At 37.4% G+C, this 25,419-nt stretch overlaps 3 protein-coding genes across 6 annotated transcripts in view; 1 reads left to right on the forward strand and 2 right to left on the reverse strand.

Annotated features, from left to right (window-relative positions):
* Nucleotides 1–2,633, reverse strand: part of grin2aa (glutamate receptor, ionotropic, N-methyl D-aspartate 2A, a) — a 114,329-nt gene extending 111,696 nt beyond the window's left edge. Inside the window, exon 1 of the mRNA XM_083566467.1 lies at nt 2,494–2,633. The gene's annotated coding sequence lies outside the window, so the exon portion shown is untranslated. The remainder of the gene's footprint in view (nt 1–2,493) is intronic.
* Nucleotides 1,768–12,101, forward strand: atf7ip2 (activating transcription factor 7 interacting protein 2). 3 transcript variants are annotated; one of them, XR_014537567.1, is made up of 13 exons: nt 1,768–1,921; nt 3,203–3,273; nt 3,662–3,793; nt 3,977–4,063; nt 4,286–4,338; nt 7,266–7,309; nt 7,448–7,506; nt 7,612–7,654; nt 8,584–8,639; nt 8,778–8,808; nt 8,924–8,991; nt 9,421–10,728; nt 10,774–12,101. XR_014537567.1 is itself a non-coding variant. In XM_083566563.1 (12 exons), exons 1-12 carry the CDS (start codon nt 1,915–1,917, stop codon nt 9,823–9,825), a joined length of 1,056 nt encoding a protein of 351 aa, XP_083422689.1. In that variant the 5' UTR covers nt 1,768–1,914; the 3' UTR covers nt 9,826–12,101. The 3 variants fall into 3 exon arrangements, 2 of the variants coding, with proteins under 2 accessions (XP_083422689.1, XP_083422690.1); XM_083566563.1 differs by having other exon boundaries at nt 9,421–12,101; XM_083566564.1 differs by having other exon boundaries at nt 8,587–8,639; nt 9,421–12,101.
* emp2 (epithelial membrane protein 2) overlaps nt 11,384–25,419 on the reverse strand; it is a 16,468-nt gene continuing 2,432 nt past the window's right edge. The window contains exons 2-5 of one of the 2 annotated variants that reach the window (XM_083566586.1): nt 14,571–14,704; nt 14,316–14,415; nt 13,275–13,415; nt 11,384–12,498 (exon numbers count right to left, since the gene is read on the reverse strand). In XM_083566586.1, coding sequence (XP_083422712.1) covers nt 12,329–12,498; nt 13,275–13,415; nt 14,316–14,415; nt 14,571–14,648 — 489 coding nt within the window. In that variant the 5' untranslated portion in view covers nt 14,649–14,704 and the 3' untranslated portion in view covers nt 11,384–12,328. The remainder of the gene's footprint in view (nt 12,499–13,274; nt 13,416–14,315; nt 14,416–14,570; nt 14,705–25,419) is intronic. The other variant, XM_083566585.1, reaches the window with a different exon arrangement.

Here is a 25,419-nt window from a genome sequence, read left to right on the forward strand (position 1 = left end):
AACAATCAGCCATTTTTCATATCGAACACATCCAGAAAAACAATGTAACGACTGCAATTATTTCCCATGACTCCACACGCACGTTAAAAAAAAATAAAATAAAAAACCCCGTGTCACGTTAATGCCTTCAGAGCTCACTGATGTTCATGTAGAAAAGAGGACTGTTACATCTCACGCCATCCTCTGTGTCTTTAGTTAACAAATAAATTATATATATATATATATATAAAATGTACAATAATTCTTAGGACTTGTGCAGTTACATGACACGTTCACACACATACACACACACACACACACACAAAAGGGTAACAAATGTAAGACGTAAAACTGACACTGGATTGATAATTTGATTGTTTTTGTGTAAACATCTGCTCCCTTTCTCTGTCTCGCAGTTACCAAAAGAAAGAGAAAGAAACGATGTGAATCCAGAGCCGGATGTTTAGCCGCAGGGCCTCCCTGTGTCCCATTTCTGGATTACGAGCGAGCAGGGTGTGATGTTGCGAGTGAGCGCCGAGGAGTCGTATCATGTCTGAGACATAATGCGATGCGATCGGCCTTGTGAAGGGGGAAAAGGAAAGTGAATGTGCAGCGTGCAGAGGTGAAGACGTGAAGCTCGTGATGTTCAGAGACACTGTACAGGCCTGGAGGAGGCCAATTCAGAACCTAAATGTGTGTACAATACAGTGCAGATCTCAAACCGTACATATTTCTCCTTTAGGTCCATTTCCTGTGCCTTTTTTCCACACTAAGCTCCATCATCTGCACTTTGCACTTTAATGATAAGAGATTTTTTCAATGTAACCCTGAATCATGACCTTTAAGGAGCTAATCTCAGTGCTCGAAGTACAAGTCCTGATCCAATGCCTTTTAGAACCAAAATCCGATACAGACAGATTTTCCTGTCTTCATTTACAACTCCTGTCATTTTCTCATTTCTTTTCTCTGTGAAGTAAACCTGCAACTCTAATGAAAACCTGTCGCTGTAAACTGACTGCCTTGAACGATTCCTGTGTGGGGAAGGGCAGGATTTAGAGAATTTGTCTGTGTTCTTCATTCATTTACATCAATGACTTCTCTATTAAAATACGCAAAGCAAGCAAAAACAAACTATTAGGTTACTAATTCAAGTAAATGAAAACAGTCAGGGTTCCGAGAGGAAAAAGTGGAACGATTGTGAAAAAATAATGGTTTACTCTCGGAAAGTTCAGACACAAAGCACGAGTTCTTTCTGTTCTTGACTTGTTCATCGTTCTTGCAAAACGCATTTGCTCTTTTTGCAGATTTTGAAGTGACAACAAGGCAAAGTGATAACTTTAATTCTCTCTTTTTATGAACCTGGTGATATTTGATGTGATTGATTAAGAACTTCATATTTCAATAAAGTAGACATTTTTTAACGAGGTATTTCATCAACGTTTAATGGAGTGATGGAGGACAGGTGGATCTTGAAAATCTCTCTATAAAGACTTCTGGTCAAGAGCGTTATCATCACCTGTATGTGATCACAGTACAGCCCAAGCTCACCTTCTGGCCAATCACAATCCAGAACTGAACAATATAATTGATTAATATGGTATATGAATATAAATAAAGTATAATGTAAAAGGTTGATCACCCTTTTGCTTTCCTACTGTAATATGTAACTGTGAAAATATAATATAATGCAATATAAAATAATATTACATAATATATATTATTTTTTTTATCATGTTCTACAATTGAATCGGATTCGCTTTCACATCAGCCAATCAGAGCTCTGCCCCGGCCACTGTCACCTCTCCGCACAACAAGCCCCGCCCCCTCGGCTTGGTGTAGTCAGATGCTGTAAATGAAGCTGAAGTTTAAAGGGAAAGAAAACGCGTAAATGTTTTCCTGAGGCGGACTGGATATTGATTTGCAGTATTTTAGAAAATGACAAGTAAGTAAAAATATGTATATAAAAAATTAGTAATAATTAATTGCGAGCTCGAGGGCTAATGAAGACCGGAAGTGCACGCTAGGTAGCTAACCTGCTCGGGTGTTATTCAGACTTTTAAAGACGACAAATGTATAAATACTTACTGTTTTACTGAAATATAAACATTTGCTTAATATTATAATTAAAAATATAATAATAGAGGCGGGTTTGGATACCTGAACTTCCGGTTTCCTAACAGTAGCTAACAGTATCTAGCTAGCATGAAGCAAGTCGGGCTGTTTTTAATTCAATATTATAAATGGTGACTTTAAATTTTAAACATTGTATATTAATGTAATAAAACAGAATACTGAGGTCCTTATTAAATCATATTTAACATTTTAGTCTATGTAAAAAAAAAAAACGACATGTAACACAAACGACTTGTTAATAACAGCTGCTCCGTGTAGAAAAACGAGTAAAAACAAGTGTTGCTTTATTTACCGAGCGGTTTAAAACTTTATTTTATATCTGCTATCGTGTTTATATATTAATTATACACGTGTCGTGGTGTTTGATTTGTTTTCTGTCACCGTGTCTCCATTGTTCGCAAGCCGCCGTCCATCGGCTTGTCTTTGGGCTGTGTCCCGAATCGCGCGCTTAGGCGACGTTGTAGTGCACTACAGTAGGTGGAACTGCCTTTAAGTCGGCGCGTATGTAGTGGACTTGAGCAGGCGAGAAGGAGCTTTTTGGGATACGGCCTTGAAGTGTAGAACTAAACAAATCACAGAATTGAAAATTTTTTTTTATTTAATTCCATATAAAATATATTTCAACTTTACACAGATCTTCATTAAACACCAATAAGTGTCAAATGAGAACTTTTGAGCAATAAGCATCAGCTTCCTGTGTGTGTGTGTGTGTGTGTGTGTGTGTGTGTGTGTGTGTGTGTGTGTGTGTGTGTGTGTATGTATATATATAGAGATAGATGTGTGTATGTATTTATGTATATATGTGTATATATGTATATGTATGTATATGTGTACATGTATGAATGTGTATTTTATATATATAATATAATTATTAATGTATCTATGAATTACACATTTTCTTTTTTATTATTGTTATAATTATAGTGTGTTATTAGTTTATTAGTACAAGTACATTCTTACAGATGCGATAAGATTTAAAGCTGTGTAAAATCTCTGCCTGTTGATGTTTAACACTGTTGAATAAATATCGTTTAAAGGGTGAACTAATAATATAAAAAAATGTTCTTGCTTTGTGTTCACCTGGTTTCAGGTATGAAAAGGAGACGATGTGATGGCGGCGCTGAAAAAACGTCCGTCGTTCAGAGACTTTCTACAGCAGAGGTGAAGAGACGATTTACAATCCAGTATCTGAGAAGACTAAAACATCTGCTGGTCAATCTGAGACAGAAACCAATTACAAAAAATAAAGATAGATGATGGGATGTAAAGCGCTGTACAAATAATAGTTCATAAAAAAAAATAAAATAAAATAAAGTAATTTGTAGCTACAAAAACCAGATTTCCTCAGAACTTTGTCGTGGCAGATGTTCGTGTGATGGTACCTGTAGGGTGTTTACATGATAATTAAGTCATGAGAGATTCTAATATGCAGTTTGTGTTAAAATTAACAAAAAACGGATAAAATTACACCAAATATTCTGTAATATAGGTCTAATATTTGTAGCTTATTTTGAAGTGTGAAGTACTAATAGTGTGTGTGATATCTCAGGTCCAGGAGCTGATCTCCAGAGAGGTCCAGTCTGCCCTGGAACAGTCCGACAAACTGATGAAAACCATGATGGAGAGAATTCAGGAGGTCAATAACGAACCCAGATACGACCTGAAGATCCGGAAGCTTGAGGTCAGAAACACATGCCAATTACTACACATTTAATCTGGAGCTTCATCTTCTAACATCTCTATCTATCGCTTTAAACAGAAAAGAGAAAAATGAAAAGAAGCACAAAAATAAGTAAAATCCAGTGCTGACAAATTGTAGTCTAATCCACTAGTTCAAACGTTTTTGTTTGTTTGTTTGTTTCAGGCCCACGTTATGAAAGTGAAGCGAAGAGGAGACGTGGTTTTCGCAAACCTAGAGAAACGTGAAAGCTTGGAAGCAGCCCAGGAAACGGTTCGGGTTCACGTCAAGCAAAAATCTTTATTATAATTAAGAAATCTCCTAATAATAATAATAATAATGATAATGCCACCTTTTTATATATAAATATATATAGAGATGTGTGTGTGTGTATGTATGATCAAAGAAAGCTGAAAAATTGTCTATTGTTTAAATTCTTGTTGTTGTTTTTTTTTGTATCTTATTCCAAATTCTTTCACTGCTGCTGGATTCCAGAATCTCATCCCTACACCTGAGATCAAAAAACAGACAGACATCCATATGATCAGGTACATTATTATTATTATTATTGGTATTATTATTGTTATTATTATTATTGTTGTTATTATTATTGTTGTTATTGTTATTATTCTTATTGTTGTTTTTATTACTTTATTTAAAAAATGTGATTAAATTTTTTATTATTTAGATTTTTTTGAATGATGAATTGATTGTTATTAATTACATTAATTTTTACTCTTTTTATTTTTGTTTTTATTTTATAATATATTTTTTTTACATAGGAATCTTAAAGTTTAAAATTTTCTTTGGCGTCGAACACGAGCATGTGGGCGGAGCTAGAACTGTGCGGCTTTCTGATGCGATTTCTGATTGCGATGACTCACAATGTTCTATTTTATGATGAAATAAGAGTATCTATTTGTATAGTTTAGTAATTTAAGTGTTTTCTTGCGCTTGGTCTCGAGCTCTGGGTCACGTTTTGGAACATGTGACACCTAAACTCCACCATCTTCACTTCACTTCACTTCACTCTGAAATGACTTTCTAAGTGCTCTGTGCGCTCCGTGTGCTCATTACGTAGTGTAGAACAGACTGCAACTGATGTTCTGCACATTTAACATCCTGTATAAAGTATCGACGCTTCATTTAATTCCACATTAAAACAGATTTACTGCATCGGCTGTTTATTAGTTCGCAATAACGGCTTTCTTTTTAATCAGTAGAGTGGATTAGAGTTCAAAATACAAATTAGAAAATGGCATTTAATTATTCTGATTTTTTTTTTTATTGCGAAAATAACAGAAAAAATCTGGAAACAAACTCTTTAAAAGACCACATATTTCTACATTTCGAATAAAAGCCTTCAATCTGACGATCTGTTGGACCTCGTGTTCGACTTGAACTCCAGCACGGCTGCTCACAGCATCGAGAGCACTGGTTATACTGTTATACCTCTGTGAACCCGTGCACAGACGTGTTCGATCTGTAGCTCTGAGTGTACAAGAGGGAGCGTAAATATACGGCGATGTAGCCGACCTGCCCGTTCGCCTTCTCCGCACAAGAATCCTGTACTTATATCGATTTCTCCTGTTTACAAACGGATCTTGGCATAAGGGGTTTGTATATTCAGATACTTGAGAAATCGCACACAGAAACCGAGGCTATAAAAAGGCTACAGCATGTCGCTGTCTCATCTCCAGCGTCTAATAATAGCATGCATTTGCCAGAGCTGCTTCCTGAGATGTGAAAAATGCAGCGTTTTGTTTAGTTACATCACCGTTATAACGCTCACGGGCCCGTCGCACGCCATGTCTGCGTATTGTATATAAACCTGTCGCATATCATATACACTATATAACAAAAAGTATTGGGACACCTGGTTTTTTTTCCCCAGCCATATGTGGTTTTATTCCAGTCACATGAAATTTTGCCAGGAGACCCAAACCTTTTCCCCTGCACAAAGCCAGCTCCATGAAGATCTGCTTTTCATGGGTTGGACTGGAAGATCTCCTGCCATAGAGCTCTATAATTGTAGATAAAGAAGCTCATACCAATCTCACAGTCGGGTGTCCACAAAGTTTTGGCCATATAATGTGTATATATAGTATAGTATTTATAACCCATTCAACATCTTATATTTACTTATTTATATTATATTTATTCTTTCTTTCTATATTATTTGTTCATTCAACCTTTTTTTTATTCATTCATTTACTTCTTGGTTGCCAGTTCATTTATTTATCCATATATTTATTTGTTTTATTTTATATTAATCTGCTTTAGATTATTATTATTATTGGTATAATTTTAAATAATGTAATGTTATATAAGAATTCTAAATTCGTTTTAATTTCAATTATTTAATTTTTAAGGCAATTGATCCCCTGTGGTATTCGTTTTTGAAAGCTTCTGTCTGTCTGTCTGTCTGTCTGTCTGTCTGTCTGTCTGTCTGTCTGTCTGTCTGTCTGTCTGTCTGTCTGTCTGTCTGTCTGTCTGTGTGTGTGTTTGTTTGTTTCTACCCCTTTATTCCACTGAGATTTTGTGTGTGTGTGTGTGTGTGTGTGTGTGTTTCTATTCTTAATTCTTTTTTGATATTGTTCTGAATCCAGATCTTCCTAAATTGTGTATTTCTTACACCCTCTTTATTTCGGCCCCTTTGCGTTGGTTTTAGTAACTGGCTGGCTTTAATAATAAATAGAAATACAGCTGGCTGCTATTATAGGTTTTACTTCATCTGAATAAATAAATGATGTCATTTGGACATAATCATAATGGGTTTGTTTTTTTTATTTTTATTTTTATTTTAAATCAATGATCCCACCTGATGGTGACGCTGGTGTGCGATCAAGTGAGATTAGCTCATGCTAGTTGTCTGCTCTTCTTGATTACAGTGAATGACATGTAAATCTGTGTTCTGTAAAAGGAAATCCTGTTCTTTTTCAATAAACCACTTATGATAGATAAGTATGAGTTTCGCACAGAGAAAAATACGAGCATCATTATAGCTCTCCCTAGCCAGTCTGTGCTTCTGTGCTAATCGATCGACTTCTGCTTTCCCTCTCTTTCTCTCTCCGTCCCTAAATGCCCCTGTTGTGTGCTCCATGCTACATTAGTAAGATTCATGTGTAGCCTTATACTCTAAAGCACTGCTAAGTCAGTAAAAGTAAAAAAAATAAAATCAGTTCCCTGATTAATGGGGCGCACCATTTTTCTCATCTGAAGTGAGAACATTGCCACCTGGAGACCACTGGGAGAAATTTCCCCTTTTTTTGTAGTGTACATATAGTGTAGTTGTCTGTAAAGACGTCAGAGAAACTGTATTCTTTATGTTCACAAAAGGAGATGCGATGTCTGGTTTCTTTCCATCAAACTGATATTTTTTGTTGTACATGCTTTTGTCAGGGGGTGTGCTAACTTTTGTACACACAATGATGGTAAAAATTCTTAATTTTTTATTAATTTCTTCCCTTCTTAGTTCAGCTAACGGAGAGATTTCAGGCACGTCGTCCTCATCAGGAGGTTTGTGTTCATCATGGATGCCTTTCACTGGCAACTCTGTGATTTATTTATTTATTCATATTCATTCATTTGATTTTTTCTCTCTTTCTCTCTTCTCCTTATTTATTTATAAATTGGATTATAATTGTTTTTAAATAGACATGGCCAGTCCAGGAGGCACAACCAGAAAACCTAAAGAAGGCTGCTGGAAGAGTTTGGTAGCTTTTCCTCCTCACTTCTTCTAAAACTCCATATGTGGACCGGAGCGTGACGGAACGCTCTCCACCTCCGTCTGATCTCTTTCTCTTTTCTTTCAATTCCAGCGCACGGAGGATCCGATCGTGGACCTGACAGGTGACACAGAAGGTGAGCGTTCTGCTCTCTTCTTATTTTGTTTATTTATCATTTATTAAATTTATGTGGATGGAATGGGTGAAGAAGTTTATTGTTTTTAGCAAAGAACAGATCTGGAACACGTTAACGTGACGTAGTCATCAAAACAACGTTTAAAAGAAGACGGCGTTCAGAATTACGTTTAAAAAGCTGATTATTTTCTAATAAATATATTAATATTTTGCTGTATATAATGTTCATATTACATTTACATAACACTTTGAATGAAATTATTCACCCTTGAGAAATGTTCTAGAAAAATCTTTTAGAAATACAATCGATTATATTACTTATATTTATTCTTAAAAATTTTTTTTTTTTTTTTTTACCAATGTTATTTTTTAAGTCGTGGTTTTTTTTGTTGTTGGTTTTTTTCCTATTTAAAGCTCATTCGATTTTTTTTACATATTTATTTCCTTCGATATATTTTTATTAATAAATTTAACAAATTAAAAAAAAACTGTTTGTTTGTTTGCTTTTTTTTATTACATTTTTCTGGAATTGGTATAGAAATTAGAAACGCTAACATTTGTTGTTTTTCTCCTCCACTCCCTCCCTCCCTCCCTCCCTCTTTCAAAAATAACCCCCAAACATGCCATAAATTTATTCAATTCTAAAAGATAAATATTACATTTTATACATTTTGTATTTTTATTGAACTATTTTGTTTGTTTTTTTCTTTTCTGAGTTTCATATAGCACCTAACAACATATAGTACTTTAGCAACATAGTAGAATTATTATATTTACCTTTTTTATTTATGAATTAATTTATTTAATTACATTTTTAAATATTTTTCTATTGTATTATTTGTACATTTTAAACACGACCAATTATTTGTGTGTGTGTGTGTGTGTGTGTGTGTGTGTGTGTGTGTGTGTGTGTGTGTGTGATTTCTTTAGCAGCATGCAGACCAAATGGGATCAAGCACAGTGATGCTCCACAAACATCATCACAGGTAATGGTGAAACCATGATGTTTATTACTTCCTTCTTCCTTCATTATGAGAATTAATGTTTCTCTCTCTCTCTCTCTCTCTCTCTCTCTCTCTCTCTCTCTCTCTCTCTCTCTCTCTCTCTCTCTCTCTCTCTCTCAGGACAGCATGGATGACAGATCGTCTCTATTAGGTGTGCTGTAGGATCGAATTATTTATGAATTTATTCTATCTATCAAATCGAACATATTGACGACTAAAAGGTTTCCTGAACGATGTAAAAATAAACACTATATATATTTCTACAGCAGAGGGCGGTGAGAACTCACACCAGGCAACGGTGGAGAAAAAAACAGCCGAGGTGCAGGAAGCAGAGGTACGACACACGTACCATCCTTCCATTTCATTTGATGAATACATTTGGTCATTTAATCCTAAGTGAATAAATATAATCTTTAAACTTTTTTTTTTTTTGGCAAATACACTAAGGCCAAAAGTTTGTGGACACCTGAGCACAATCTTTTTTTGAACATCTCATTCCACATTGAATCTCTTGGCTGTTATAATAAGCTCCACTCTTGCAGATAGGAAGATGGTGTTAGTAAAGTCAGGTGTTCAATAGGCTTGAGGTCAGAACTCCATAGCAGGCTGCTAGACATCTTCCAAGTAATTACAATGCAAACGATTTCATTATAATGTGTATTTAGAGTTTTATCCCCCTCATTTCACTTTGAATATGAATTTTTATTTTTACGAGTTCTGAACATCTCATCAGTTATAACGTTCACGTTGTATAACCGAACAGGTGGCCCTGCAGTCCAGACTTCCTCCGTTCCCAGACACTCCGTTCCCACACCAACTTCCTGTCACGGCCGCCTGCAAATCCATGCCCCAGAAGCCCATGGTGAAAGTGGCTCGCATCAAAAGCCCGCGAGGAATCGCGCTTCTCTGGAACGTGGAAGAGGAAGACCCGGACGCCGCCACCATGGACTGCTATTACATCTACGTAACGCAGGAGCGCAGCGACGGAACGTTCTCCAAGTGGAAAAGCATGGGTGTGATCAAAGCCATGCCACTGCCCATGGCCTGCAGAGTGGCGGCGGAACATTCCAGAGACAGAACGCTGTGTTTCATCATCATCGGCAAGGACGTGTACGGCCGCTACGGACCTTACAGTGACGTCCACACTGTGTGGGCCGGCCAGACATGAACCTTCTTTCTTTTTTGTTTTTAGTATTTGTTTTAGTAAATATCAGGCGTTCAGGATAGAACAGTCTTTTTAAGGAAGACTAAAGTTAAGGAATAATACATCTGTTTTTGGTGTTACAATAAAATGTATTCGACTGATGCAGTTCTGCACTTTCTTAGTGAGGCCTGGGTTATTCAAGACCACACCTAAACATCTGCAGTTTTCTGGACACAGCTGGATAATGATCAGGCAGGTGAGGTTTAGACATTTCTATCATCAGTAGAATGGAATACTTATTTCAAACAAAAATCTGCCAGATCTCAGAAAAGCGTACAGATGTTCGAATTTTTAGCTAAAATCTGAGCTAAAACAGGATTTTATGGTATATAAATCTTGAATATAAAATTCTGTACAAATTGTTTTGAATAAAGTTTCATTTAATACAATTACTTACATTGCATTAGTTATTTTAGTAGATTAGATTGTTAAAACGTTACACTTCCATTTCTGTTAAAGTTCCCTATAATAATCCCATGTAAAAAGGTTTTTATAGCGAAAAAGTGAACTTGTAAAACTGACCACGTGGCTCATTGTTGCCTAGTAACAAGCCTGTTTCAAAAAAGCTGCTATGAAACAAACATTTTGTAGGTGGTGATGGGAAGCTGAAGGACAGACAAGTTTCAGTTGTGACCTCTGAGCTCACACACACACACACACACACACCACTCTGCAGGAGAGCGAGATCAGAGACCTTCAGATACAAAAGGTACGCAGAGGAGAGTGTGTGAGCGAAAGCTGAGCTTTTTAATTGATTTTGATTTTGATTTCTCCGGTTGTTGATTTTCATCATAAATCTTTGTCGTATTGTCTGAGCTCGAGATTCACACCCTTCTCTTGAATCTGTAAATGCATCACTTTGAAAAAGTCGTTCCTTTTCTAAAATCTATTTTATTAAAATAATAAAAGAAGAAAGATCAAAAAGAAAAGATAGGTCTCATTACCAAAAAGATTTCTTTGTCAACCAAATATATAAACACTTTAAAAGGCAAAATATTTGCAAAATGTTATGTAACAATTTAGTATTTAAGATTAATGTAAAAGAAATTAATCGCTGCAACAACGTTGTTCAGATGTTCAAAGAAAAGATGCAGAGTATTCCTGCTGCAGAGGTGTGACTGTGGTCACTATCTACTCCCTTAAAAATGATTTTTTTTATGTACAGGAAGTGAATAAGGGGAGACTAATATACAGTTTAAGATGAATTTATATGAATTTAAATGTGTCTACTGTAATTGACTTGGGGAAGAATTTCCTGTTATGCCTCTAGAACTAATTTTAGGGCAACAAGTTTAGTAACTCAGGAAACGTGCTGATGATGTCATTCATTCATCTATTAATGAATGAAAGTTTAATATTTGATGCTGCAGCTTTTTCCAAAACAACCAATTTAGTTTCACAATGAATACATTTGTATATTAATATATGGACCTTTTAAATTAATATATATATAATTACTGACGCTGTAAGAAAAAAATCTGAAAGCAAAATAACAAAGCTAAAACTCAAACAGTGACATGGATTTAAAGTAAAAATACATTTATTTGAACTTCAGAAATGCAGAAAATGAGCCCTTGGATGGGATCAGTCACTGACTAAACAAAATACAGGCAACTGGACAGATCTTAAAACAAAAAAAAAAAGCAAAAGATTTAAGAAAGAAAAAAGCTGCCATTATGATTTCACTCCATTTTTTTTAAGAAGAGCCTTCAGTAAAACAAACATGTTCAAGCTTGATGAAATAATACTTCATTACAAAAAAAACAACATAAATAAATGTCTCCTAAATTATTTGAAGCATTTTAAAACATCAAAAAACATAAGAATTAAAGAAAAACAAACCCAAAAAACTCATTTTCAAACCCCAATCACTCGAATGTCTAATGAACTATAATCCATGTTACTTTGAATATCTAATAAGCTAAATGCAGGTAAAATAAAACATGCAATATAACTACAACCTTAGTTTACAGAAGAAATACTCTGAATTAAGAAATAGATTCACAAAAAAAGGCGTCACATCCAGCCTTGCTTTTGTTCAGCTTCAAGTATGATGTAGTGCTCGAAATATTTGGCAGCATCTTTTTTTTTTTTTTTTTTTTTTAAATCTGATTTGTTGATTAAGTATTTTATTAAGCCAAATGTATACTATATAGTGTTTGTTTGTTTGTTTTTTAAATAACATTTTGAAAAAAAAGCCTAAATAGTGGTTTTTCTACTTCTAATTTGTCTTATCCAAATTTCCAAAAATAAAAACAATTTAGAACAAAAAAACATAAAGGGTTAAAATTGCATAGCACAAAAAAATATTCAATTCCAGTATTAAATGTTTAACATTTATTCTTTATTTTTTGTATTACATTTTTTTTTAAATGTTATGTTTTGGATCTCCATATTAAAAAAAAGGACAATATTTACAATAAATTCCGACGGCGAATGTCAGTTGAGGTGGGCTGTTGTAAGGCGTCTACTTGCGCTTACGCAGCACTAAATACATGATGCCGCTGATGAAGGTCATTGGGAAAGCCACCCAAGCGAGAACAAAGGAGTAGCCGTAGTTTCCGTCCCAAATGTTTTGATTTTGGAAAGACTCCCGCTTGGCCATGTAGACCAACACCGCGATCAGCACACACAACGCTGCACAGAAAAGAAACCAATCAGAATGCAAGTCTTCGAGTAATTTTGAAACGAAGAATCTTTATATTTATTACACCACAATGCTGCTGTATTTTGGCTCTTGGTTAATCAGAAGGTGTATTTTTTTTCTGACAGTAGTGCAACACCTGATTGCAGGAACAATATATAATATACTGTGTGTGTGTGTGCGTGTGTGTGTGTATATATATATTAGTTTAATAGGTTTCTATAGCTCATGTACAGGGATGTGATGAGACATATTTCATATTTTCTGAAGGAGTCTCCAGTAACAGTCAAACGTAAAAGCTGTACATTTTCCAGACATGTTCAGGACGGGGGAGTTTACACTCTAAATGTATCTACGTTTTCTCCTGATCTCGAACATAAACATTGTTTTCTCGTTATCGCGACTTAATTTTCTCGCCTTAACAAAATTAGTTTTCTTTATTAGTGATCACGACAGCATCATGAATGTCCGACACTTGAGAAGGAGGGTGTCATTTACAGGGCACGAGCTTTTTATTAGGGGTTGGAAAATGAAGTTGTGAGCACGAGAAAACTAAAAATGTCATAATGCATGGCCTCCCTGGACTGGCGTAGTTTTGTCATTATCTTCAGGAGAGACAGAAAAGAGTAACATTAAGTGGATAAATGTAAAAATCTAACTGCGAACTGTAGTGGAATATAAAACCCTCTGAGACTTTTACTTCACCTGTGACACCATCATTGAACATTTCACTACAACCTTAAAAAGGACTGCTGTCCATGGTACTCACAAGACAAGAGCTGAATGACGGCCGTGAAGACGAATCTTTCTCCCTGCTTTAAACGGAAAAGCTGAAGAATGAAGACGAATAAGTCCAAACAGCACAGCATGGTGGCTAGAATCATGGTAGCCTGCACGGTCTGAAGATAACCTGGGAGAAAAAGGTCAGGTTCAGGTAGAGAATTTACTGTTGCAACAAGGACTGGAATCAACAAGTTCTATAAAAAAAAAAAAAAAAACATTGCTAGATTTGGGTTATTGTTGGTGCTCCCTTTAAAGTCCATGAGTAAGACCGGTTTGTCTCCTGATCCTGCATGTTTGACCTACATACAATTGGAAGTTCAGATGGTACCAGACTCCTTGACCTGGCATTCATTGCATTGTGAATGACTGCCACTACCGTCTGTAGCCAGGGAGCCATTATTAAGTTAACGGTTTTGGCATTTTCTGGGGTTGAGCTCGTCTAAGGTCTTCCTGAACTCTGGTGCTCTTCCAGTGATGTTCTTTTCTTTTTTTAGTCTGTTTACATCTGGAAGCTCATACTGTTCCTGTCAGATTTCTGCAGGAATAGTATGGGTAGGGATTCCTCAGCTGGCAAACTGCTTTCCACATCTGTCTGAAGCCTTTCTGGACTTCAATCAACCATGACAAATGCACCTCATATCTGTCCAACCCCACTGGGTCCCTATAGAACTCTATGGCCAGCTACATGGAGTCAGGATCTTCATCATGTTCCACCATAATTGCTAACATTTTTGAATGAAAGATCTGGGGGTACCACTAATCCAGACCGTCAACCCTATATTTCCAAGAAGACTTCATAAAAACCACAAAAAGTTTTGCTCTGTATTGTAACCAGGAACCATGGGATTAATGATCACTGAACAACATGCCATGGTGATCTGTGGTTCAGGATTAATCTACTCAACTTAAACACATCACCTGGTAATAAAGTATAAAAATGGGCCTTAAGACGCAAGAATATTCAACCTAGTCTTCAGTTCATTTAAAAATCACTGAAAGATGTAAAAACCTGGTTCTAAGAACTTACCTGCATCACTGGTTGCACTCTTTGGAATCTCTTCACAAGTGGTGTTGCAGATGTGCCACAGATCAGTGTAGAAGTTTCCATTTGTTGTAAACCACCAAGCCTATGAGATAGAGCAAATGATATGGTTTGTTTCAGTATGACATGTAGAAACTAAATTTTAAAAAATCCAGATGCCAACATATTTTTTATTCTAGTGCACATTGTTCTAAAGGTTCTTGAAGAGAAAAAAGCTCCCTGTGATGATCACATACTCACATTGTGGATAGTCGCTATGAAAAGCAGTATCGCTGAGATAATGTGAAAGAGGATGATGAAAGCCAAAATCACCAACATGGCTGACACTGGAGTAGGAGGATGAATCTAACCTGTGGGAAACATGAACATTTGCACTGGTTGAGATGAGGAACATGACTGCATATGAGGTCTAGGGTGGCAAAGTTATGGGAATTTTCAAGACTGGAAAACATTCCATCTTGGCATGTATCCACTTAAATTAATTAAATATTACATACATTTATGCTTAAAAAGTCCTTGTGCTGTGTGTAAGCTGTTGTGCAACAAAATTATACTAACAAAGTCAGTCAAAAATATAAATCTGTATCTGTATAAATTTTCATGCATGTCATCTTATGATGAAACTAGATTAGATTTATGTTTGTATATGATACAGTTAATGTAAATGTCCCAGAATTTCTAATTAATTCCCATTAATTCGTGATAAGTTTCCAACGCCAGATGAAGTGTCCATAGAAAGTTTATGGAAATTAACTGGAAATTTTCCCCCTTTAGGCAACATGTTAGTTGGTTAAAAATCTCAACCTGCAAGAAGGATCACCTTCAAATCTTCAAGTCTTATAATGTAAGAACTACCCTCTTCTCCAACGTTATTAACTCTTCAATTGTCTGAAAACTCGCTGGTCACACCTTTTCCTCTATTTATTACAGCTGTAGGTTACTCATCAACAGGTTCTTGATGATGATGATTCTTCTTTAAGTAAGAACTAAATGCTAAAGCATCAAGGATATAAACAAATAAAATAAAATATGTTAATCCAAGGTTCTGCTGGTAGGAAAATCAAAATTCCCATAGAGCAATTTTAGAATTAGCTCTTTTGTCTGGTTTCTGCAGCTTGATTGCTTTGCGACTGGTGCTTCTCGTCAGTTGTTAGAAACTGCTGCAGTAATCGTACTGCCCGTCAGATCCGAGCATTAAAGTCACTGTGGGTACAATTTTCTGCCAACGGATAAATAAACATGTACAGCTGGAGTCGATGCTTCAACATTCCAATCCAGAACCAAAACCAGTATTTGTTGGGCATTTTTTTTCCACTAAACATTTCAAACAGAAACCAGCAGACCTTGGTGAAGAACATTTGCACCGGTTTAGTTCCCGTTGGTCTTAATCCAAATACCTGAATCCAAAAACAGCATTGCAATCAAAGGTCGAACGATAAAGCATTTTACAGATACCGATAGCTAGCTAGGATCAAACTTGCCGAAAACCGAACAATCAACCGATTTTTTAATCAACCATGTAAAATAGTACTGAACTTCATAATAACAAAAAAAACACTACTGAATAATGAAAATGTGCTAGATGAAATAATTATGAATAAATATTAAGGAAAATACAAGATATGCATTTAAACTAAAACAAAAAGTAACACGAAATAAATCAAAACAAATCTAAAAGTAATTTTAAAAAGGCGCGACATCTGTGATTCACCTCTGGAGGCCACTCTCGTATAATGCAACCTGGAAAAACTATTGGTTGGGATTTTTTATACTGTGCTGTTGTCCAAAACTATTCTTTTTATTTTTTGATGCCAAAAATACGATAGATTGGGAAAAAATGCATTCTAATTTCAGACATTCAATCAGTTTCTGGTTTGACTGACAGATTTATGTCTTTCTTTTTGTCCCCTGGTGCATCTTGTGGTCTGATCTCTCCGTGTGTTCAGTATTTTTCCTCACGTGCAAGTTGTTTAAGTTTAAAAAAAAATAAACCTGTCAAAAAAATTAGACTAAAAATTGAAAATTCACAGTTTAGAGTTTCACCTCCTCATTCACTCCTGCTGCAGCTCGTTAATTAGCCGAGGAATCAGGTGCATCAGAGCAGAAGCGAATTCCAAACCCTGCGGCAGTCTGACACTCTTGATTATTTTACACCAGAACCATGTTTCATACAAACCTCTCGACCTTTTAATTGCCTACATATGGAACAAAGAAAACTTTTTGCTCCTCCAGGGATAAAAAACAAACAAACAAACAGGCAAACCGACAGTTTAAGGTCCCAGGTGTTTTAATTATCAGCCTCATCTCAGAGAGTGCAATAAAGAGATCTCCCCGAGATCTCATTACGATGAGAGCTGTACAACGGCCAAATAAACACGAAAACAAGAGGCGTGATTGAGCGCATTGGCTCACTCACGCAACCCTTCTGATCACAAGCTGTGAATAGTTTGAGAGTTCAATACACTTCAGCGAGAGCGTGGCGTTTTGCCTTTAAAGCTGATGAGGTCATGCTGTGGCTGTAGCGTTCGCTCTGAGATCACGTCTGAGTCCACATTCAGCCGAGGATTTGGCTACGAGTGCAGTAAAGACTCGAGAACTTCAGCTGGGCCTCGTGGGCTTCTGCTGACTAAACAATGCAAACCACTGTGACCCTTAAAGTTCATATCTAGCAAACATCATTTCAACACTACTGGAGCTTCGAGTCTAAATCATATCACAGTGGTGTCTTCTCAATCAGCGTCAGGCCAAGGCATGTCGTTTTCAATATGGAATTACTATATGCATGTGGGTGAATCTAGAGGTCGAGCGATAGATTTAGAGAGATCTAGAGAGATTTAGCCAATAGTGATAGCTGGGTTTGATCGTACATGCTGATAACCGATCCATTTTAAAATGGAAACTGGATTAAAAAAAGCAAACATAAAAATCCATGTAAAATAGCACTGCATTTTATTACAAACATAAAAAAAAAAACCAGTACTGAAACATGAAAATGAGCTAAAGGAAGTCAATTTGAATATATGAATTAATAAATATAAGCATATAATTAATAAAATTATAAATAATAAATATAGTACTCTCAGCAGCATCGCATTTCAGGTGTAAAAACAAACAGCACGTGGCATCAGTGATTCACCTCTAGAGGCCGCTCTTTTAATGGCAGCGAACCGGAAAAACTATCTGTATGGGTTTTTGCTGATAGCCGACAGTTCCGGCAATCAACTACCAGCACCTCGACCTTAATTAATAACTAAGGGACATTTTATTTCGAAAGACAAACTTGATTATTAAATACAGATAGGATACGAGAAAAACATTTAAAATTTACATTTTCAAAATATGTCTCTGGCATTGTTCAAATGGCCGTTCCACATGTGGGAGTCGTATTTTTAGCCAGTGGGCTGTAGTTTGGGAACCCTTGATGTAAAGGAACAGCACAGTCTCACATCTGAGCAATAAGTATTTGCACTGTGGTAACAGTCAAAGACAGGTTCGAAGGTCGTAACCCTTTTTTTCCACGAAATTCGACAAGTATAATCGTGTGTATTAGAATTTCTATAAATTTTAGGATCAGGAAAGTCAAATCCAAAAGAAAAACAATCTCAGCAAAGGGTGAACCAAAATAGATATCTGACTCTCAGGAAGTAAAAAATAGTGCAGTTTGGACCTCCACCCTGCAGGAACTCGCGTTCTCAAAACACATTTGTTTACATTCACTTCTTCTACAAGGATGTTAAAGGCATTGCTGCCAGTAAAGCTGAGAGTCAACTGGTAGTGTTTATATATTTTCAGTCTTTTAGAATCTCCTAATAGTAGAATTATATTTTTGGGTGTTTAAAAGCCCAAATGTAGCTTTTCTCTCTCTCCTTTTTTGCCGGACAAATAAAGAGGCGGTGTCTGGCTCCGCCCTTTACTCGCAAACCGACGCTAGTCCACGCGCTCACACCGCATGCATATATCCTCTAAAGTTTATTTATTACAGCACTGTAAATTGTATCGTTTTGCTAAATTATGTACTGTATTGTGTTAAATCATTCGTCATAATTCCTTGGTAGGCTCAGGCCACGTCCTGACTTATTGATCCCGGATCATCAGAACACATCTCCATTGTAACTCGGGGATTAGCTGTATACGGAGGGCAGGAAGTGTGAAATTCCTCACATAAAACACATGAGGAAGTGGTAGTATAGTGGTTATGGCTGTGGCCGACCCTGCGCTCTGACCCCAGCTTCCTAACAACAGAAGGAATTTCAAGAATTTCTGTTCTGTAAAGTGCACGTGACACGTAAAAAGCAGCACCACCTTAAACGGAGAAATTTACAATACATGACTTATAAGGATGCAGTTCTTTTAAATACAGAACGTGCCTTGCAGGTCGTTCTGAAACAGCTCACACACAAACTCTTCTTCTTCTTCTTCTGCTAGCTTTAATTGAATTCTCCTCAAGAACATTTCTACAGCCTGGCAGCAGCTGCAGCCCTCGTCTTTTACGTCTGGTTGTGAGCTTACAAGAAAGCAGAAAGCCTGAAAGCACAGTGTGCACATCTCACAAATATGTCAATTTTTCTTCACAAAAAAAAGGAGCTGTGACATGAACTGGGAAACGATGAATCCTAACTTCCTTTATGCAACAGAAAGACCCCCAATCAGATTATCGGATTAAAACAGAGCTTTTTTCACATTCCTGGAGTGTAGGTGACGGTTTATCGGCTGTGACAACAACGACTTCTGATGTAGGAATCGAAGAACCTGATAATGATCTGACTTTTAATTGAGAAGATAACTGGGGCCGATCCATCACAACCTGCATTTTGTTAGAATTGTATTAAAATCCACGACTTCAGCCCCCAAACACCTTCCTCCTCCTCTCTTCCCTGAAAGCAGGAAGGAGTCATGGATTGCTTCTGGGGAAGAACATCCAGTGGGAGGTTGGGAACAGACTCGTTCCACACATGGTCTAAATGTACGTAGCTGCCGCCTTCTGTTGATTTACTCAAGAGACGTAGGAGGAGTTAAGGGGGAGGAGCCGGGAAAAATGGAGGGAGAGAAATCAAAACAAGGGGTGGGAAAAAATACCATGCCAGCCATGAGGCACAAGTACGGTAGTGTTGGTGCGGAGCTGCAACCGATTTTGGATCATAAAGCTAAATCTTTGTTTTCCAAAATGACGACATGGCAAGAGATATAAATGCTTACATACACCATTGGACACATCTATATAAAGAAAAATTCCTTCATGTATCTATGGGTGGTTACAAGGTTTTGTCCATCAGCTCTGTAGCTCTGAACTGGCATCAGAGTTGCTTTTTATTAGATTTTTGATCCAGTTATAATTTTTCAAATAATAATGTTTTTTCACAAACAGTGAAAGACATATGGACACCACTATATAGACCTAAAATAAACAAATCAGTGTCGTTTTTTTCCCCCCACGTCACCCAGATTCCCCACACGTGGCAACGAGGTCAACTTTCAGACGGAAATTCCTAATATTGGAACTCACATACACGCTTTCACATCAGACACAGAGAAAAAAACCACAACACACACATAGCAACAGACCAAGTCAAATCCGAAACAAGAGCGTTATTGTGTTGTCTAGACGAGTCCCTGATGCTGTGCTGAACTGCCATTGAGGTTCTGTTCTAGTCATGAGAAGGTCATAAAGTCGAATCCCGAGACAGTCTGGAGAGCTCGAATTTGCTCGAATTTAACTCATAAAGAAGAAAGAAAGAAGATGAAATATTCAAGAAAGAATGAAAGGAATGACAGAAGGAAAGAAAGCACAAAGAAGAAAGACGTTGGGAGGAACAATGAAAGAGGATGAGTGGAAAATAACAGAGGGAGGACGGTCAAGAAGGAGTAGGAGGAGAGGAAAATAATAGAAGAACCAAAAATGAAGGGCTGATTGGGCAGAATGAATATTTCTGTAGCTATGAACCCATATGACATCTATATACTTGAAATAATCTATCATTTTTTGTGAACATCTGCATCACAACATCTGCTGCACAAAGCAAAAAAGAAATGCAGCTTTGAAAAAAGGAAGGAAATTCCTCAAAATCACAAACGTTTTTTTTTTTTTTTTGCGAAAGAATTCCTGGGATTAGTCTGCAGCCTTCAGATTGACCGAGTCAGCAGTCTCATCAGTCGGCGAAAAAAAAAGAAAAAGAAGAAGAACGTGTGAATACTCTGGAGACAAATCCAGCTGCTAATCCACCTCGCTCCTTCCCTTCGTCCTGCTCGGTGGAAAACGCTGACTCTGCCTTCGAATGTGTTTCATCTGTGGGTTTTTTAGGTCTTTTGCATAAAAATCATAAGCCACACAAGTGTGCGTCGTGCTTCCAGGTTGGCCGGAGCAGTCGTGGAAGAAGTGTCAGAGATCCCCGCAGGAATCGGTTTCACGTTTCATGAGATGATGAAATTGTGAATATGATGAAACTATATGTAGCAGATTAATGATGTTTAACAAGTGTTGGTTCATACGTGAGGAACAAACCGACTGTATGTCACGCTCTCAGAGGATCAGTTTAGTTTTCCAAAATTGGGACATTTGTTGTTTGTCCATGGGTGATCCAAAACCTGGTGATATCACACTCTGGGAGTTTGACGCTTGATCTCGATCAGTGGTGGACGAAGTTAAAGTAAAATGTGACTCCAGAAAAAGTGTCCCTTTAAACTTTCACTTGAGTCAAAGTACAAAATGTATTTGCCTTCAAATGTACTCAAACATCCATAGTACTGATTTATTATGGGTATAATGTGTCCTATTATCATTTTTGTTACTTCGACTCAGTTTATGTGAAAAGACTCTGATGTTACTCTTAACACATGAATCTATTAATAGAATGATATTAATGAGTTAAACACTGAGTCTGGAGTTTCATCATCATTTATTCCTCTCTAAATATTCTGCTTCATGTTAAACTGATGCTGAACTGAACAAGCGCCAATCAGAACACGTGTAAAACAGAGCGTGTGCTCGACCCTGATTGGTGACTCGCTGCATTTGAGCATTTAAGTTTGTATCCTCGTAAATAAAAATTAGTTGAATTAAATGATTTCGCTAAATGTAGTTGAGTAAAAAGAGGAATAATTCACTTTGAAATGGAGTTAAAGTTAAAGTCACTTCAAATTGAAATACTTGAGAAAATAGAGATACGTGAAAAGTGATATGAATTAAATTGACTTCCTTACTGTCCACCACAGATCGGGAGACATGTCAAAAAGTCCCATAAAGTACCACATGAACTTTCTTTAAGGACAGAACCTCGACCCAGACGTGTTGGAGTGGAAACGAGTCAATAGGAAAAAGAGTTTCCCTTCTGAGGGAATCCGTGCAGTTAATGTTTCAGAGCTGAGCTCGACAGCAGCTGCGGTCTTGACGTCCAGCTCTTAGGTATTCGTCGTCAGCGGGTTTATTCCACAGTTTCCACCTCGTAGCTTGAGAAAGGAAGAAAAAACGCGAGATTTGGGAGGTTTCATGAGCTGCAGAGAATGGAGAAGGAACGAGAATGTTTTTTTCCTTCGCAGCACGGAACACAAGGCAGTGAGGACTGATGGAATCGACATCCAAAAGGAGTCTATTAAGGGCCGTAAACTAAGTGATAAATCTACAGATGTTGACACGCATTGATGCCTTTCCGTTTCATGTCTCATGAAGGCATCTGCCATGGCCTGTGCAACCATATAGCAGGGGTTCGAATTACTGTTGTTGAAAAGCAGGACTTTCTGGAAGCTTCTGTTCTGGTATATACTCACTGTTGCCTGTAATCACGTTCTTACATTCCCTGGGACTAAAGAATCTCAAATTTGGAGCACAATTACCTTCGCCAATTACCTCTCTGTTTACCAAACTGGAGTTCTGTCCCAGAGCACAGTTCAGCACAAAGCTTCTTTTTACAGGCCCTTAGCGACGCCTCAGACGTTCCTAAGCCTCGCTTTTTTACAACTCCGCTCTGCCTCTGACCTCTTTAATTGTGTCTTCCTGGTTGTTCCTTGGGGTCGTATTGTGTGCAGCGATCAGCTTTATTTCTGGAAAAAAACCTACAAAATCCAGCGTTGGCAGGCAGCCAGCGTCGAGGTTTTAATGCACAGAGACAAAGTGAATTCTGCTTCGGGGGACTGTAACCTTCTCGTAACCTCAACCACACCCACTGGAGACCTGGTATTAGTGCGGAATCAACACAAAGAAGACATTTTCTTGAGAGACATGAGAAACAGCGACCACACTCATCTCCTCAAGGTGTTCCATCACCCATCTCTTTCTCATTTCACTGTCCAAAAAAACATCATGGGCAGGAGAAGGAGATTAAGCTGTTGTTAACTTTACGGAGTTTTAAATGATCACCTTTACCCCTGGATTACACTCTGATTTAGCTGGATGTAGATGTTTAATGTGAATGCCATGGCAGATATCATCAGCAATTCCACCTCTTGCCACAAAACATTCCACATATTAGGCAGCTATCGAACAATTCCCGAGATTAACACCAGAGCCTGTCGTTGCTCTACAAACACCACTGATATTCACAATACTCTTAAACATGCAGTTTACTTTGTTATCATAATCATAGAATTGGACTGACTATGGAAGGCTGGTTATCCAAAATAACAAAAAGTTGAGAAATTGGGTTAAATTGGCCTATTTGAAAACCTAGTTTAAAACACGGTCTATTAGGAAAACTGGGCAAATTGGACAATCTAGGATTTGAAAACTGGACTGTATAAAAAATAATAACAATTAGGCTAGTGTTAAAACTGGATAATTGGACTAGGTTAAAACTTGCACTGTTTGGAAAATGGGACTAGTTTAAAAGTTGGACTGGTTGGAAAACTGGACTAGTTTAAAAGTTGGACTGGTTTCAAGCTTAGACTAATTTAAAACTTGGACTGGTTGGAAAACTGGACTAGTTTAAAAGTTGGACTGGTTGGAAAACTGGACTAGTTTAAAACTTGATGTATATATTTAGAAAACAATGCACTGATTTATTGACTTGTAATACATTTAGCATCACTTCTCTGCATGCACTTCATAATTTGTTTCAACTTTCTTTTGGAATGGTTGTAAGATGCTGGAGCTGCTGGCCCTCACGCTCACCGTAATTATCTTCAGATAAATTCGAATAGATGTGAAGGTTAATGATTTGTGTTGTATTTTAGCTCCAGTTTCAGAGATAAAAAAATTATATTTGGGTGCTGGACATTGGTGGATTTTTCTGTTTGTTTTTGCTAAACATCCACGTTGGGGGTTTTCCTGCAGTTGTAGAGCCTGCGGGAGCAGGGAAATTAGTTTCACACGCTTTTTGGATCCTCTCCAGAACCTTTGAGAAAGAAAGAGAGAGAGAAACCCGTCTGACTCCTGAGGAGCCTCCTACTGCAGCACATGGACCCGACTGAGGGATTCTATTCAGCTTCTCCATCTGCAGCGGATTACGGTTACGTGCGAGGAAGAGGGGCGTTTTGAATCCGAGAATTTTGCTCTGTAACGTGTAGGATCTGAGATCCAGCCCGAGATCTCAGAGAATCAAGCGACCTCTCAGGGTGCCACTCGTTTGTTTAGTCTGTTCCTGCAAATAACAGCTTGCGGCTCAGTGCGCCGAGACAAGCTCTCGTCTTTAAAATGCTGCTCGTGTGTGTCATGTGAGCGCAAATATCATATGCACTTGGGTATACAAAGCCCCATAACCCCCACCCACCCCCTCTATAAACAAAACTGCTCAGACATCATGCCTTTTATCTGTGTGTGTGTGGGAGGGGAAAAGCAAATCCTTCAATCCTACATAAGTGGACGTCTGTTTTTACACCTGCCGGACCCCCACCCTCTCAAGGGACATTTCTGTTTTTTCCATCTTGTGTGCCATGAACAGGGAACGTCATTGTAGCCAAGAACCTTTAGTTTTTCTTGTTTCAGTAATTCACGACATGCCACGCCTGAGCAGTTTGGTGTCACTCTCTAAAGACAGACGCCACACTCAACCACGCAATTCCAAAAAGGTAAAAATATGTTCATATTGAAAACCCATTCGCAATTTCCCAGACGAAAAAAAAATGTCCTGACCCCGATTCGTTATTTATTTGTTTTTTATCAGGAAAAGGAATGTGACAGAAGCAGTCCGGATTGTCGCCCTCATTTTTTCCACCTCTCTTCCTTTTTCCCTGCAGCACCACAACACTAATGACACAGTTCTGTAACTGTGGCTGTCACTTTGCAATGCAAATGCGTCCACAGATCCGAGCGGGAAAATGGCACCTCGTTACGTTTTTGTCTCTTGAAAGACACGTTGACGCGTAACTCAAAGGCCTGCACAAACAAAAGTGCAATTTTCAACAAACATCTTTTCCGGCATGACGTCTAAACACTTGGGCCTCATCTTCTTAAAAATCATAGGATTCCAAGAATTCCTGATGGACAATCCATTTCAACACGACTCTGTGCTCAGGAACTCATTCATGATTCCAAGTATTGCACATTATTTTAGATACCAGATCCTTAACCAATCAGAATCAAGAATTTTCACTCCTAGATGTGCATTGTGCTCATGCACTTTAAAGCTTCTCCAATTGTAGGCCTTGTGAAGAAACCAAGCTTTTCTCTAACAAAGTTTTTCACATGGAATCTTTAGACTCCTGAGAATGCTTTATTGTCCCAGAAACCCCTAAAGAACCCTACAGGAACACCCTACAAGATAATGAGCAGTGATTTACGCCGCACTCTTACCATGTTAATACACACTGGTGAAAAAAAAAAAGTTGGGCATCAAGGGGGCTTCTAGATTGTTAAGGTTCGCAAAATGGTTTGCTTTCTGAAAGGAACAACCGAAGCGAACAACGAACTGAACACTTCCATATGTCAAATCGTGTGCATGTTTGCTTGCTTTGTTCATTCGAAAGTTGTCTGGTGTTTTAGTTTTTAGCATCCAGAATTTCCAGAAAGTCGCAACGTATTATTTCAGAGCACTAAAACATTTACACGATATTCAATATTCAGGATTTGCGCTAATATAATTAAATGTGTGCATCCAGAAGTATTATTATTATTATTTATATTATAAATATTACAAAAATTATATTATAATATATATATATA

The sequence above is a fragment of the Silurus aristotelis genome (genome assembly GCF_946808225.1).
Source record: "Silurus aristotelis genome assembly, chromosome: 17".
NCBI lineage: Eukaryota > Metazoa > Chordata > Actinopteri > Siluriformes > Siluridae > Silurus > Silurus aristotelis.

Coding starts and splice junctions, on each gene's coding strand:
- atf7ip2 (XM_083566563.1), top strand. Junction 7,507..7,611: donor AAGGCTGCTGGAAGAGTTTG/GTAGCTTTTCCT, acceptor TTTCAATTCCAG/CGCACGGAGGATCCGATCGT. Junction 8,640..8,777: donor CTCCACAAACATCATCACAG/GTAATGGTGAAA, acceptor TCTCTCTCTCAG/GACAGCATGGATGACAGATC.